The 15105-nt window shown below is 46.4% G+C and overlaps 2 protein-coding genes across 2 annotated transcripts in view; one reads left to right on the forward strand and one right to left on the reverse strand.

Moving 5' to 3' along the window:
• Positions 1 to 10116, forward strand: part of plxnd1 (plexin D1) — a 51505-nt gene extending 41389 nt beyond the window's left edge. The window contains exons 24-36 of the mRNA XM_068746238.1: positions 605 to 735; positions 1422 to 1620; positions 1715 to 1861; positions 2028 to 2184; positions 2550 to 2653; positions 4252 to 4315; positions 5497 to 5531; positions 5984 to 6088; positions 6268 to 6431; positions 6531 to 6678; positions 8879 to 9019; positions 9111 to 9185; positions 10000 to 10116. Coding sequence (XP_068602339.1) covers positions 605 to 735; positions 1422 to 1620; positions 1715 to 1861; positions 2028 to 2184; positions 2550 to 2653; positions 4252 to 4315; positions 5497 to 5531; positions 5984 to 6088; positions 6268 to 6431; positions 6531 to 6678; positions 8879 to 9019; positions 9111 to 9185; positions 10000 to 10116 — 1587 coding nt within the window. The remainder of the gene's footprint in view (positions 1 to 604; positions 736 to 1421; positions 1621 to 1714; positions 1862 to 2027; positions 2185 to 2549; positions 2654 to 4251; positions 4316 to 5496; positions 5532 to 5983; positions 6089 to 6267; positions 6432 to 6530; positions 6679 to 8878; positions 9020 to 9110; positions 9186 to 9999) is intronic.
• Positions 10117 to 11904: 1788 nt separating this feature from the next.
• Positions 11905 to 14601, reverse strand: LOC137900397 (rhodopsin-like). Its single transcript, XM_068744481.1, has 5 exons — positions 14223 to 14601; positions 13921 to 14089; positions 13594 to 13759; positions 12498 to 12737; positions 11905 to 12030 (listed from the first exon to the last, which is right to left on the reverse strand). Exons 1-5 carry the CDS (start codon positions 14581 to 14583, stop codon positions 11905 to 11907), a joined length of 1062 nt encoding a protein of 353 aa, XP_068600582.1. The 5' UTR covers positions 14584 to 14601.
• Positions 14602 to 15105: the final 504 nt, after the last annotated feature.

Here is a 15105-nt window from a genome sequence, read left to right on the forward strand (position 1 = left end):
CGGAGGAGGAGATGAGCGTAACATTCGTAAAGAGGGAGCGAGAGAGAGAGCGTGTGCACGCCTACATGTGTGTGTGTTTGCACATTAGGAAGGTAGAGAGTAACGATTGCGGCGCTAGTTTTGGGTCGGCAGCCGGGGGCGGGGGGGCTGTCTAACGGTGATGAAGTGCCTTGGATCCGCATCGTCTTCCCAGAAAGTGTTTTCCAGGTCACAGTGAATAAATCTCATAGGTGGGCATTTATCTTAATGGACACCTCTGTTCTCCTTCTGTCAGGCTGTAAACCACACCATATGGCTGCCGACCGGGGGGGGGGGGGGGGGGCTCGATCACGCTGCTGCTTAGTCCCACCCATAGATAGGCCATGCTCATTAAGTTCACTCTGCACATTTACATTTAATACATCCCGGCCAGATGTGTGTAGACCCGAGAACCTCAGAGGGAAGCGTTCCAAGAAGCAGAGGGAAGAGTTTTGTGTTAGAAGCGCTCCCTCGCTGGGTCGCTTGAGACATCGGGTGGTGAGATGGATTAGGGCGGTGCAGCAGGTGTGGCTCACCTCCGGCGACGTCACGCAGATAACTGTTTCCTCTGACTTCCCGTCTTCAGGCCACCAACTCAACGAAGCCCAACGTCGAGGAAGGCATCACTCTGTTCTCCACTCTGCTTAATAACAAGCACTTCCTGATCACATTCGTCCACGCCTTGGAACAGCAGAAAGACTTTGCTGTGCGGGACAGGTAAATGCACCAGAGCTGCATCTTTTCTTATATTCCATGTTTGACAAATCACAAAAATGACATGCATATATTTGAAGGAACTTTTATGACCTTTCAGCTTCTGTTTTAGTGACTCACGTCGCTCTCATCTGTCTTGTTTCCAGCCTCCACCATTTGTGAAGCTATTTACTGTTACACTTCATATGGAAGGTGTCCATCGTTCCAATGGTTGCTGTAGTTTTTATTTCTCATGCTAGACTCTGTACTTGCGCCGAAAGACGCATCCCTACTCTTCACATAAATGGCTGCTCCAACTTTGTAAATACTTGGTCATTATTTAGTGAGCTTGTTTTGATGTCTTAGAAACTAGCCAGTCATTGTGGAGAATCAGAAAAAGAAAGAAAACATTCCAGAGGCCGGACCACATCCCTGTCCCATCTCACTGTCAGCACTTACTGACTTTCTGCTAGATTAAAGGGGCTTTGTTAGGGAAATCCCCTGCACCTCTGGATTGACTCACTCCGACACTCCCTGCATTAGATCAGCCCTTTATTTGCCTCTGCAGTCACAGGTGCTGTGAGGCTTGTTGTTGTTTCTGTAACGTATTTATTTTTAAATGTCTGACCACACACTGACAGAACGTGTTTGTAAGAGCATGTCTTGGCTCATCTGTCTCCTCCGCTAATCTTTTTTCTCTCACCCTTTAGATGTAGCCTTGCATCTCTGCTTACTATCGCCCTCCATGGCAAACTGGAGTACTACACCAGCATCATGAAAGATCTGCTGGTTGACCTGATCGATGCTTCAGCTTCCAAGAACCCTAAACTGATGCTGCGCCGCACAGAGTCGGTCGTCGAGAAGATGCTGACCAACTGGATGTCCATCTGCATGTACAGCTACCTCAAGGTGAGGATGGAGAAGAAACCTGGGTTGATTAAATTATTATTTTTTTAAACACAGCTCCTGATATTTGACTCGACCTCTCTGCGATTCTCTCCAGGAAACGGTGGGCGAGCCTTTTTTCCTGCTGCTATGCGCAATCAAGCAGCAGATCAACAAGGGCTCCATAGACGCCATCACGGGGAAGGCCCGCTACACCCTCAATGAGGAGTGGCTGCTCCGTGAGAATGTGGAGGCCAAGCCACAGGTCTGATACGTCACACGCTCTCCACTGATCTTTCGAATCCTCAGATGTGCTTTTTTCTGACAGCTCGGCCGTCAATGTCAAACTTCAGTTAATTCTACTGTCAGAAAGTTTCAGTCACGGTGCAATTGCAAAGTTTTTTTTCTCTCTCTCTGTTTATTATTTGCAGAACATCAATGTGTCCTTCCAGGGCTGTGGCATGGACTCTCTGTCTGTCAGGGTCATGCACACAGACACAATCTGCCAGGTGAAAGAGAAAATCCTGGAGGCCTTTTATAAAAACCTGCCATTCTCCCAGTGGCCCCGAGCAGAGGATGTAGACCTGGGTAAGGGCATATTTTGTCTGATTATTTTCGTCCCCTTCCCTCCCCCACCCTCCGAGGTCTAGTAATCTCCTTTGCAAAAGGTCAATTCCTCTCATGAAGCTCAACTAACCTGAGGCTGCAATATAATAAATGACAGAATGCATCGAGGCGAATGTACAGGGATAATCACAAAGACTTATTGCTTTCAAAAGCTGTGCAGCCTGCAGAGCAGGTTTGATTAATGGCCCCAAAGTATTTCCACAGGTCATGACACAGAAAGCACGGATGCCCTGTGTCTCGCATAATAGTCTCCGAATTTGGAATGAACTTGTCTCCTATTGCTGTCCTCCCTTCTCTTGTCTCTCTCCCACTCTTCTGTCCTCCAGAATGGTTTGACTCAGGCAGCAACAGCAAGCTCCTGCAGGACCTGGATAACACCTCAGTGATGGAGGACGGCAGGAAGAAACTCAACACAGTCTTCCATTACCAGGTGTGTGTGTGTGTGTGTGTGTGCTGCTATTGGTGCATCAGTATGCTTCTGATGTTGCAACAACAACAACAGCGGGGGTGTCGAAGGTGAGAGCCCTTTACAAATGGTGTCACCGGCTGATGAAAATGATGGGAGGACACTCTCTGTTTCTTTGTGGCTACATGCCGTTAGCGCTTCTGTTTTTGTCGGAGCTCCTCGCCATGCTGGCAATGTCAGAAAATGATTACAGTGTTTTGATTTGTTCATCGGGTAGTATGAATGTGATATGTCGTAATCGGACCTCATTTAGTCCGTACACTAATCACCTTTTCTCCTGAGATCCATTTTGCCTGCTCTCCTGATGATGTGCATTGACTTCCTTAATGCATTGTTTTCAAGATGTGCCCACTTTCTCTTGTCTCCAGATTTAATTAGCTCTTTAAATGCCATCGTTCTGTTGACAATGAAAGGCAACATTGTATTTATAAGCAGGCAGAATGTATATTAAGTTGTATTAAATAATTAAAGATTCATAATGACGTTTAAATTTGACCCCTGAATTACATCAATCGGGTGTTTGACTCTCTCTGTGCAGAATGATGAATGCGTTTCTTTGCAGTAATCACCCCCCACATCTTTCATTCATTACACGGTCCGATATGCTGCTTACACGAGTGTGACGTGGAAGCGTTAGGCGTTCTGTCCACATTCCCCGAGATATGATTTGTAAGAGAAGTTAGAGATCGCATATGCAGCGATTCAAGAAATAAACCAAAACTCCACATTCCTAACTTTTTAATATTAAGGTTCAAAAACATTTGTTATTGCAAGAATTTTATTTTATTTTTTTAATGTAGAACATTATGACAGCTAATAATTTTTCAAGTAAAGCACTTTCTTAATATATTAATTATCTTAAATAATAACAGCTGAATTCGGAACATTTCAGAAGTCGTATCTTGTACGTGCGATGCTTAATATTAACATTTACTTCATTAGTACAGTGAAAGAAAATGATTCAATAATCAAATATTCCTTCATTAGAAAATAACAGACACGAAGAAGGATGATAATAAAGTACAGCTTATAATTAACCTTCAACTACACAGGAATCTAAAAAATTGTGAATTATGTTTGTAACAGATTCTCTATCTTCAATGCCACTGCTCAGCTTTTCATTTGTTTATTTAACCATTAGCGTCTTCGTGTGTCTTTGCTTCCACCGGTTTATTTGAGTAAACAGTCGTTAAGTGACCCCTCGACCTTCGACCTTTTACCGGAGCTTGTTAAGTGCTCTGTTTAGTTTTTGCTGAGTCGTGGGGGACGGAGCTGTGGAAGTAGTGAGCTGTGGCGTGTACCAACAGTCTGGGTTCAGTGGAGAGGCTGCTCAATCCATTTCACTGTGGGCTGACTTGAATAAACCCAGGCAGCCTCCTGTAGACACACACACACCCACACACACACACACACACACCTCTCAACACCACACTCCCCTTGAGGGCACGCTTAATGATCCCATTCTGGTGCACCCCGACTCACCCTTGACCCTGTGCCCTCTGTCCTGTCTTCTCTCTCCTCTCTCTCTCTCTCTCTCTCTCGCTCCTTCTCCCCCTCCACAGATCCCAGAGGGGGCGTCGTTGGCTATGAGCTTGAAAGACAAGAAAGAGAACACCCTGGGGAGAGGTGCGTCACCTTTGAACACGCCCACTGCCTTTCACTTTATTACGCACGCTCACCCGTACTTGGATAAACACACGCATTCACGCCCATCACGGGAAACGTCACACGCTCGATCGGTCGCGAGAATACGATACGATCCCAAAACACGCACGCCTCTAATAAATCACGACGCGTTGTCGCCACCGCCGCGTCACTCCGAGCAGTTATAGATGTATTCCATTAGCAAATGTCAGCTTGTGGCTAATAATGCAGCGCTGGTTGTCCCGTTGTCCGGCCTCAACCCGAAATATAATGGCTACCCTGCTTGATGACGGATGGGTTTACATGAAGCCAGTAATGGGTTTGTCTGTCCTGTTGTCTTGGGTCCACCTCGTATAATCAGCACCGGACCAGAGCTCCCTTCTGCTCACGGCCTGCCCGTCAACGCAGCACCTCTCATTCAAATTGGGCCAAAAATAGGCTTACGCGGACCGAACCTGGATCCGGCTTCAAAGTGTCAAGGGGGTGTTATGAGCCTGTCGTCCTCCCCGGCTAATACGAAGCACCGTCCTGTCTGCCTGTGATCAGTGCTGAGGGTCTGGACTCCAGCCTGCTGGGCGTGAGCATCTGTGGCAGAGCGGGCTGTAATGAGAATACACTCACAATGTGTGTGTGTTTATCTGCACACATGCCTGGCTTTGTTTTCCCCAGTGTGTGTGTGTGTGTGTGTGCAATCATTTACCCTGCTTGTGTGTCTTTGTGCCTGCTTTGCGGTCGTGTTTGGACATGTGTATTCGAGTATTAACGTGTGTTTGTGCACTCGAGTACGTTTGTGTTTACATCTATACATAAGCCAGAGAGCTTTAATGCTGTTTCCCAGCGCTGCCTCAACGCAACCGTCTCATTACGCCGGCTCCAGGACCAATCACAGATTCCGTGCGTCTGTCTCCCCTAATCTCTCTCTTTTCTCTCCCCTTTCACTCGTGATCCTTCTCTTTCGTTCTCTCAGATGACTGCCCTCCCCTACCTGCCAGCAGTCTGCCTTAATCGCTTTCTTCTCTTGCATGCCCTCCATCTCCCTTGCGCTCCTGTCAATCTCTGTTTTTTTTTTTCTATCTGTCACACTCCTTCTGTCTACTGTCGTTCTCTCAGGTCTCCGCCCTTGCTGATTACACATTGTTTTGTGTCTCTTTTTGTCTCCATAGTTAAAGATCTGGATACAGAGAAGTATGTACACTTGGTGAGTACCCCCCTCAGAGGTAATCAGAGTACATTTTTATAAGGCCATTCTGTGTTTATTAGCAGGGCTTTTCCTCTATGTGTGTCACTGTTAGTCAGCCCGGAGCTGGCCTGACAAGAGAGGGGAGGGAGGTGAATGGAGGGGAAAGGGAAAGCTGCTGAGAGGACATGACAGCACTAATGCAGCTTAAGCTCTTTTATAAAACGTCAGCCGAGATATGGCTCCTTTGACTTTAGAATAATGAGTTCCTGGGAACACAATTTGCTGGATGAATAGTTAAATGATGACTTCTTTCTTTCCCCTTAACCCTATTTAGTCCTGTAGGAGCAAGTCAGAGACATGACTGTACCCAGCAACCAGAAAATTCCCCCAGCAGCCATCACTTCTTCTATCCTGCACATTATTCAGTGTGTTGATCTTTGCTTGATGATCTTTGGCCTTTGCTTTTCCAGGTCCTTCCACATGATGATCTCATGGAGACCAAGAAGTCACACAGGCAGAGCCACCGCAAGAAGGTCCTGCCTGAGATCTACCTGACGCGCCTGCTATCGACGAAGGTGAACACAAGAGACCCTTCCTCTGCACGACAAAGAGACTTCAGCTGCAGCTTGAAGTCTGTTTTTCTGTTTATGGCCTACAATAGCCAGAGGAGCTGTCAAGGAATTCCCACATCCCATGAAATTATATCCCTGTTTGCCTAATCTGCCCCCCCCCCCCCCCCCCATTTCCTCCACAGGGAACTCTTCAGAAGTTCTTGGATGACCTCTTTCAAGCAATCCTGAGCATCCCACCAGACCACCCCCCTCTCGCTATCAAATACTTCTTTGACTTTCTGGAGGAGCAAGCTGACAAACGTGGCATCACTGACCCCGACACCCTGCACATCTGGAAAACCAACAGGTTGATGACTAACCCGTGTGATTAAAGTTTCCTCTGGTCACCGAGCAAGTGCTATCGTTTGAACCCTCAACTCCCCCCCCCCCCCCCCCCCCCCTGCAGTTTACCTCTGCGCTTCTGGGTGAACATTCTGAAGAATCCTCAGTTTGTGTTTGACATTGATAAGACGGATCACATGGACGCCTGCCTGTCAGTTATCGCCCAGGCCTTCATAGATGCCTGCTCCGTTTCCGATCTGCAGCTTGGCAAGGTGAGACCCCTGTACACTTCTGCACGTTCCTAAATTGGCAGGTTTTTTTTATTTTTTATTCCCAGGTAATATTTAATCTGCAAATGAGGTTTAAAAGCATGCAGAATTAGCCGTTAGCTGTTCCTGATAGCTACTTACCCTCCTGGAAGAGCAAGCAGCGCTCACTTTGCGTCTGAAGACTATTTTGAAATGTCAAAACGCTCTCATTCCGTGCTCCTGTATCATAGGTACACAACTTCTGATTAAGCGCCTGATTAAATGGAGTGATTCTGTGTACCTTAAGTATCCATCCATTTGTCTGATTGATACATGAAAGTGTCAATCAGACACACACGCCTCTGAAATCTTCTTTTGAGCATTTGTCCCTCAGACCGGCTCCATCTACCTCTCGTGCTATTTCAGTCTGCTGATCCAAAGTCATGAGCTCCAGGGATCTCTTTCTGTGCTACGATTGAAGTGTGTGTGTGTGTGTGTGTTCACGCGTGCATACATCTGTCTGTCTGCGCATCTGTGAGCGTCTTTACCCCGTACGTCAATGTCCTCACCGCTCACAAATCCGTCTCATCCCTCAGACACCATGACCCTGAACACGCTCAGCTTCCTTCCTCCACAGGGGGAAACTGATGACTCATCAAACCAGCATGAAACGACCCAGGATGCCCCGCTGCGGGGCAGCTACTGCCCCCCCAGGAAAGACCCCCAGGAAGAAGTTTATTAAGTGAACTTTGTCAATTGCAAATCTGACAAAAAAATTAGAATAGTTTTGAGAGGTTTTCTCATAAAAAAAAATTCTTAAAATTTCCCAAACCATAAATGGAATCTCATCTGTGCATGAGAGAGGTGTACATAATATTTCTTTTTTTTTTAAACATCAAGCATTCAGTGATGGATAGATGGATGGATCCTCACTTCTTTTGTAATAATTCTCTTCTTTTACCATCAATAATCAGATTCTCTAGTTTGGGGCCAAGGGGCCGTTTGGCCCTATTCTATGGCTGCAAGGACATTTTGCTCGGTGTCTGCAGCGATTTCATTAGCATCCAGCTGTGGATGAGCTGCGGAGTCTCCGGATTCAAGGATGTGTCCACACGGTTTCTCCTTGGCGCAGCACACATGCACATTTTCCTTGAGAATTTAGTCACTTGTTTGTGTGAGCGTTAGCCGGCGGTGAAGGGCGCAGGGTCTGGATTAGCAGGAGCGTAGCAGGGATGAAGCGGCAGATAGCGAGCGGAGCAAAGCCTGCTGTGTGTGTGTGTGCCCCCCCCCCCCCTCCCCTGTTATCTGGCAAGATGCAGACATGGTAGTCCGGGGGTCGCGGGGGGGGGGGGTTACCGGGCAGATGGGCAGCCAGCAGGAAGTGACCTTGTGCAGAGGAACAGAGCGGGATCCCAGCCTCTCCTCTCCTGCAGCACCTTAAACATGCACACACATGGAAATAAACACACACATTTGGTGACACTAATAACTCATGGCACATAGAAATATTAAGGTGCCCCGTAAGCACATTCGCTGATGCTGAAAGCCGAAGCTGGCCGCCTCTTTTTCCCTGTCCTACTTTCTCTCTGTTCTTTCAGGCACACGCACACACACACACACGCACACACATCACCTACACACGCTCGCTCACAACAGTAGTCACCGCTAAAACCCGAGTATAGCCACAACCTTTCAGCTCTGCTTCTATTCTTCCCATCTGAATAAGCATCAGAGACCAGGGTGACGGTAGGGAGAGTGGCGGCGGTGCGGAGGAGCGTTGTTGAGACCGGAACGTTGGTTCGATGAGTTTTCAGTCTCCTGTTTGAGTGGAAACTGTCCCCCCCCCCCATTGTCTCACTTTAAGCTTGCTTGATTCTTCAGTAAATAGCATCCACTCAACTAACCAAACAGCAGACTGTACAACAATGTGCGAGCGCTTCGGTAATGAATGACCCTCCGGAGGGCATTTAGGATGGAGCCTGGTGGCGGCTCAGGCAGGAACAGGAGCTGTGTTCTCACATGTCGCCTGCATCCTCCCACGATGCAGAGTTCTACTTCCTGCGTTGCTTTCGTGTTTTTTGCGTTTTGTTACGGATGAATTTAGAGCAGTTCTAACCCCCGAGCATCAGAGCTGACCCCACACAGTCACAATGTAACACACACTGCTGCAATAAAAGGTTTAATGCGTCCCTGCTTGAATTGCGTTTTTGTTTTTGTTTTTCAGGACTCACCCACCAACAAGCTGCTCTATGCCAAGGAGATCCCCGAGTATAAGAAGAGAGTGCAGTGTTACTACCTGCAGATACAGGAGATGGCGCCTCTCAGCGAGCAGGAGATGAACGCCCACCTGGCCGAGGAGTCACGAGTGAGTGAAGCGCTCGCAGGATTCTTCTCACGTCACGGTGGCTTATTTTGTAATCGAATTTCACGCATCCCGCGTGTCGTCCGTCCAACAGAAATACCGAAATGAATTCAACACCAACCTGGCCTTGACAGAAATCTACAAATATGCCAAGCGATACAGAAACCAGGTAAGACGAGAGATCCCCTCATTACTTCTCTGCTTTGTTATCTCAGATCCTGACTAGATATGCCGCTCCTGTTTAAACTGGCCCCCGTCCCGCAGCCTCAACACATCAATCAGCGCCTTATTTCATTTTAAGTTCCACAGATGGGTATCAGAGCGACATATCAGCGTGGAGGATCACGCGCATGTTGTACACAACCTCAAAGTCTTTGAAAGTCTACACCAGATCACGCTTTTCTTTCCTTCATGTGTCCACGACGGGACGCAGCTAAGTGGCTGCCCGCCGCCTCCTGCTGCCCTCCCCCCATGTTTGCTCAGTGCTGTAACTACCCTCAAGAGAGGGTTAGTCGGTGATGACTGTGCCTTAATGGAGCACCCTCATGATAATGCCGTTTAGCCACTACGCTGACATGGGCCGGGGGGCTTAGCCTCCGATTCGCGGCGCCCTGTGAATGGCCCCTGATTGCCTATTCTCTCTCCTCAGCTCGGCTCGCTCTGCCTGCTAGCGCACTGCGGCTAAGAGCCCGTAAATCCTCACTGACTCTGTGACAACGATTGTGCATGAATAACAGAGCAGATGTGGGTTTTGTAAATATGTGAAGAGCAAAGCGCTTTCTGTGGCGTGGAGGCATGCACGCAGGCTGGAGAAGGGGCTTAAGCACTTCACTTGTTCCTCTGCTGCTCTCTCTCTCTCTCTCTCGTTCTAAAAGCGACGTCCAGGCAGGTGTCTAACTTCCTCCCTCTCCTCGATGGATGCACGAATTCCCCCGCAGCTACTAAAAAGTCCTATTTGTTGTGGGGTTCTTTCTTTCCCTCAGGTGGTAAGCGCCCTGGAGTCCAACCCCACCGCACGGCGCACTCAGCTCCACCATAAGTTTGAGCAGGTCATCGCCCTGGTGGAGGACAACATCTACGAGTGCTGCAGCGAAGCCTGAACACGCCGGTGTCTTTCCTCCTCGCCACCTCTTACTCTGCCTCCTCTCCTTCCTACACACGTCATCCGCTAAGGACTCGGCCCTTTTTAAGTGTTATTGTTGTTCACACAGACCGTAAGAGATGTGGCAAGTAGCGGCGCGAGTGACGTAAACCTGCTTTTCAAAAGTGGTGCACATTTTGCTGATATGGGAATACCAAGCAATTTTCCCAAAATCTTTTCCAATGACATGGACAGAATTATAGTCTGGCTCAGCTATGCTTTAGAAAGAAGGCGTAGGAGCTCGGGGATGAAGCTTTTTTTTTCTCGATGTCTTCACCGTTACTGGGACCTACAGTAAGCCCTGGTGGCAATCGTAACGCACTGAGCCCTTTTTCTTAAGGGAATGAGCCAATGATGCACTGTTATGTATTATAATGTCCATAGCAATATTTATAGATGTGTTATAAAGCTTTTAAGTGGCCTCTTCGTCAAGGATGAGTAGGAAAGGCCGCCGAAAAGCTCCTCAAATCTCTTAAAGCCTGTGACGTCCTCAGGTGTTACAGGTGAAGACGGGTGGAACAATATGTCCCAAGGTGAAGGCAAGCGGAGAGGACAATGTGAATAGGTGAGAGTCTATGAAATGGGATGTTATGTAGTTCATTGGGAAGAGCTGCATCAGTTAAGAAGCGTTGACTAAAGTGTGCTCATAAACAAATGAATATCATGTCAGATTCTGACCAGATTAAAAGAGGGACATTTAACATTTATGAGAAAAATATTGTGAGCTCAATATAATCTGAGGAGAGACTGTATTTGTGATGCCAAATGACTTGTCGGCGTTCGTGAAATAAATGACATTATTTAGGATTTTAACGTCTAGCGATTGATTATGCTTTCTGTATGAATTCTTAAAATATTTCCTTTCTCATGGGAACCTATATAGTTAAAATGAAAGAACACAATATACATAAAACAGTAAACACAAAATAGACATGCCAGAAAAAACTATAATAGCACAGGAAAGCTTAACAAAAAAAAGCTCAAAAAACTTTAAGATCGTAGCTTGCAACCAAAAAAGAAACACACACACACAAACAACCTGGAATTTTCCAAAAATGACTCGTAAAGGTTCTCGTTAAGGAGTAAGTTGAGGAAACGCAGCACAGACCTTTAGCTTTGTTTTTAATTGCCAGACACAGAACACATCCCACCAGATCCTGACCTTTACAGGATGAATCAAGTGACCTTATCTTAACACGCACAACAACAATCTGACATGCATGATGCTTTTGTGTCTTAGTTGATGTCAATAGCAAACTAACAAACTAACTCATTAACAAAGATTAAAGAAAAGCCCAGAAATTGTGCCGAAAAAAACTAATACGAGATATCGATTACCGCTAATAGTCATCACCAACATGCGCATGAAATGGATCATTTAAAGCGCCTTTAAATGTTTTAAAGTTTTACTATGTAGCTGCAGCAATTACTTGAACTCGTGCTATGTGATTATGTGGATGAGATTTTCGCATATCAAGTATTTCAGTTGGATCGTCCCATGAATAACACCCTCTTGATGCGGGGCTACGGGCTCCGTGAAGCCAGCTGAACACTTGACATGATTAAATGAATTGAAGACACTCGGGCTGGGTTTGAGTATGTCAGATCCACCAAAGGTGCAATCGCGACGAGGTACAGTGAGTCAAGAAAATTGCCCAATAAAACAAAGCGCTGCTTGGCAGTGGTGGGATGCCGAGGTGTGCTGGGACTGACTGGGAGATTTAAGGGGTGCGGAGGGAGGTGCAGGTCAAGCGGGGGCCACCTGGCTGGAGGAGAGGGACGAGGTCTGAGTTCTGGAGACAGTGGCGGCGGCCTCGTCGTCGCCAAATGGGTTTTTTCCACAGCACACCGTGGTGATCATGCAATTTCTGAACTGGAAGGCACAAAAAAGAAGAAGTGTTTTTCCTTTGGGAAGAATTTTCACTTCCTTTAATGAAGGAAAGGTACTTTTAAAGATCTTGCCATCACAATCCTACTGATCAAAGAACAGAATTATTATCCAAAATAAAAGGAAGAAGAGTAGAAAATAGCATTAAAGTTTCATTACATTTAAGTCTGAATAACATGGAAATATCAGTGATTATTATCGAACATGATTTTCTATATTTATCATCAGCGTTTCAAGCTGGGTTCTTTTTATCTACTTTATATATAGCGTGGGAATTAAGGCCACTCTAAGCATCAAAAGATAGAGCCGAGGGGGTCATAAAAAAAAAGGTACTATGTGTTCTTCAAAAACATACAAAGTAGCATAAGAAGGAAATACTCAAATAAAGTACATCTACATTTGTATTTATGTGCAGAACTCATACTTAAAGTGAACTGGGATGGTCGCTTCACCTGTTTGTTTAGCAGGACGTAGATGACCGGGTTGTACAGAGAAGAACTCTTAGCAAAGAAGGCTGGAGCCGTCATGAATTCCGGCCCGAACTCGGTTCCCTGATTGACGAAGATGTACCAGGCCACACTGGCGTAGGGCACCCAGCACACCAGGAAGGAGGCCACCATGATGACCACCATGCGCGTGACCTCTCTCTCTGCTCTCTGGGTGGATTCAGACTCTTTCTGCTGGGCTGCAGCCTGCGCTCAACCCACCACCAACATATGATCAGAGACGATTAGAAACGCCTTAAATCAATGACAAATAATCACAGCTAAATCAGTTTTTAATTAGTCGCGGATTCTCGTGCAGTTAAGGTTTGTTTACACCTGTAAACACAGCAGTGAAACAAACATGTTAAGCTTGTTTTTCCATTATTAACACTCTGGAACTATAAAGCCTATTATAAAGCTCCTTTAAAGGAGGGCATCATTCTCTTTGTCATCATCTCCGCCAGCAACCCTTTTAAATTATTTTCATCTTGTGGTTTGATATACTGTCTGCAGTGTTAGAGAAAGTATTCGGGTCGTTTACTTTTATGTAGGCAGAGTCAGGGTACTTTATCCCTCCCTCTGAATACACTTCTTTGCAAGTAAACTGTGGTGCGTGACTCCTGTGACTGGAATATTATGTTTTTGGATTATTTTCTCCATTGCTGCTGACACTAATTTTCATCACAGATTAATGAATGATTATTTCTTACATATGTTATTGTCATTTTAATGAAGAATTACAGTGTAAGGTTTGAATTATTTACAACCAATCATAAATTATCAATGCTGACATAGTATTATTCATGAAGGCATCAGGGTGACACAGAGAACAGCCAGACTGCCCTCCAGCTGGCGGTTGTGGGCATAAGCTGCCGTGTTGGCAATGATCTGCCCTTCTCAAATGTCCTTGAGCCAATAAATCCCTCACATCTCCAGAGATTGCTCTGTCATGCTATAAACCTCCCTAAAGGTAAAAATAAATAAATAAATAAATATTTTCTCTACAGTAAACAAGGTATCACGGCCTTATTATTAATATTCTGTCCGGTGCCGGTGTTCTTACCGCTCGCACGGTGCAGAGTAATCGACTGTAGCAGAAGAAAATGATGAAGAGGGGGATGCAGAAATGGAGGACAAACATATAGATAACGAATGAGGTGTTGTTGATCTCGGGCTTGGGGGTGTAGTAGTCGATCCCACAGGAGCACTGCATTCCTTCTGGGATGTACCTGCATCCAAACGTGCAACAGCAAATGAAAGCAACCGTCAATCACAGCCAGTAATCAATAGTACACGTGTAATAGATGCGTAGAGATCCATTTCTAGGGTGCATTAGTATGCAAAGAATCAGGACATTACATGTACAGGTGAGAAGCTGAAATTACAGTACCGGGACCATCCAAAGAGTGGGGGGATAGCACACGTTAGGGACATCACCCAGGTGAACGCCAGGCCAGCAATGGCGTGTTTCTCCTCAAAGCGGAAGTTAGACATTGGCTTACAGACCACAACGTAGCGTTCCATAGCCAAAACCACCAGAGACCAGAGTGCAATCTCACCTGAGATGTAAAAGAAAGCAGGTGAGAATGAAAATGGCTTCTGCTTCGTATGAGGCAGGCGTCATACTCAACTGTGTATACATTCAAATAAATGTTCATCCCATAAATGACTCAAAATCTGAATGACTCTTACCTCCTAAGGTGGCGAAGAATCCTTCCATGTTGCATCCGGTGACCCCCAAGACAAAGTAAGCATGCAGGGCCGTGTAGAGCGTGACGGTGAATCCCCCAATGACCATGAAGAGATCCGCCACCGCCAGGTTGAGGAGGACGTAGTTCAGAGGGGTCCTCAGCTTCTTGTGTTTGACAGTGACATAGAGGGTGAGGAAGTTGATGGGAAAGGCGGTGATTATGAGGAACAGCATGTACGCAGCGACGAGAGAGAACTTCCAGGGCTCGGCTAGGTAGTACTGAGGATACTCAAAGGGACTGCGAACCAGGCCAGTCTTGTTAGACATGGGGACGTAAAAGTTGAGTCCTTCGGTGCCATTCATGGCTGCGGTCAGTGAATCCTCAACGCTGCATAAAACCACGTGCCTCTTGGAATAAAACACCGTGAGGGCAAACGGCAGAGAGAGTGGCCCAGGTGATGAATCTGGTGGAGGAGAGACGCTCACTGCACCTTTTAACAGGCAGATCGGATTAAGGGCACGTATTAAGATAAGTGTTAGCAGAGGTGGAATTAAGATGTTCAATCTCATGCTACCCCTTTCTCAGATCCACACACACACACACACACACAGACAAGCAAGGAATTACAAAAGACATCTCCAGGCAAATGCATGTTAAGCGTTTTTAAGGTGAGAGGTTACAGCAGTGGCTGCCTGAGCCAATCCCCAGCTGTCATGTGTTCCGATGTGTCACTAAAATAAAGTGAGAGGACGGCGGAGAAGGTGAAGAGGGAGCCCGACAATTTGTGATTTAAGCCGATTCCGTAAACTGCAATATTCTGTTTTCAAAGTCTGATCCCAAACCGCTGCATGATGTAGAGCTCAATTCATAGGCAATAGTGTAAT

Source organism: Brachionichthys hirsutus, chromosome 2 (assembly GCF_040956055.1).
Source record: "Brachionichthys hirsutus isolate HB-005 chromosome 2, CSIRO-AGI_Bhir_v1, whole genome shotgun sequence".
Classification (NCBI taxonomy): domain Eukaryota; kingdom Metazoa; phylum Chordata; class Actinopteri; order Lophiiformes; family Brachionichthyidae; genus Brachionichthys; species Brachionichthys hirsutus.

Coding starts and splice junctions, on each gene's coding strand:
- LOC137900397 (XM_068744481.1), bottom strand. CDS start 14,583: ATGAATGGCACCGAAGGACTCAACTTTTACGTCCCCATGTCTAACAAG. Junction 14,090..14,222: donor ATTCTTCGCCACCTTAGGAG/GTAAGAGTCATT, acceptor TTTACATCTCAG/GTGAGATTGCACTCTGGTCT. Junction 12,738..13,593: donor TACTCTGCACCGTGCGAGCG/GTAAGAACACCG, acceptor GGTTGAGCGCAG/GCTGCAGCCCAGCAGAAAGA.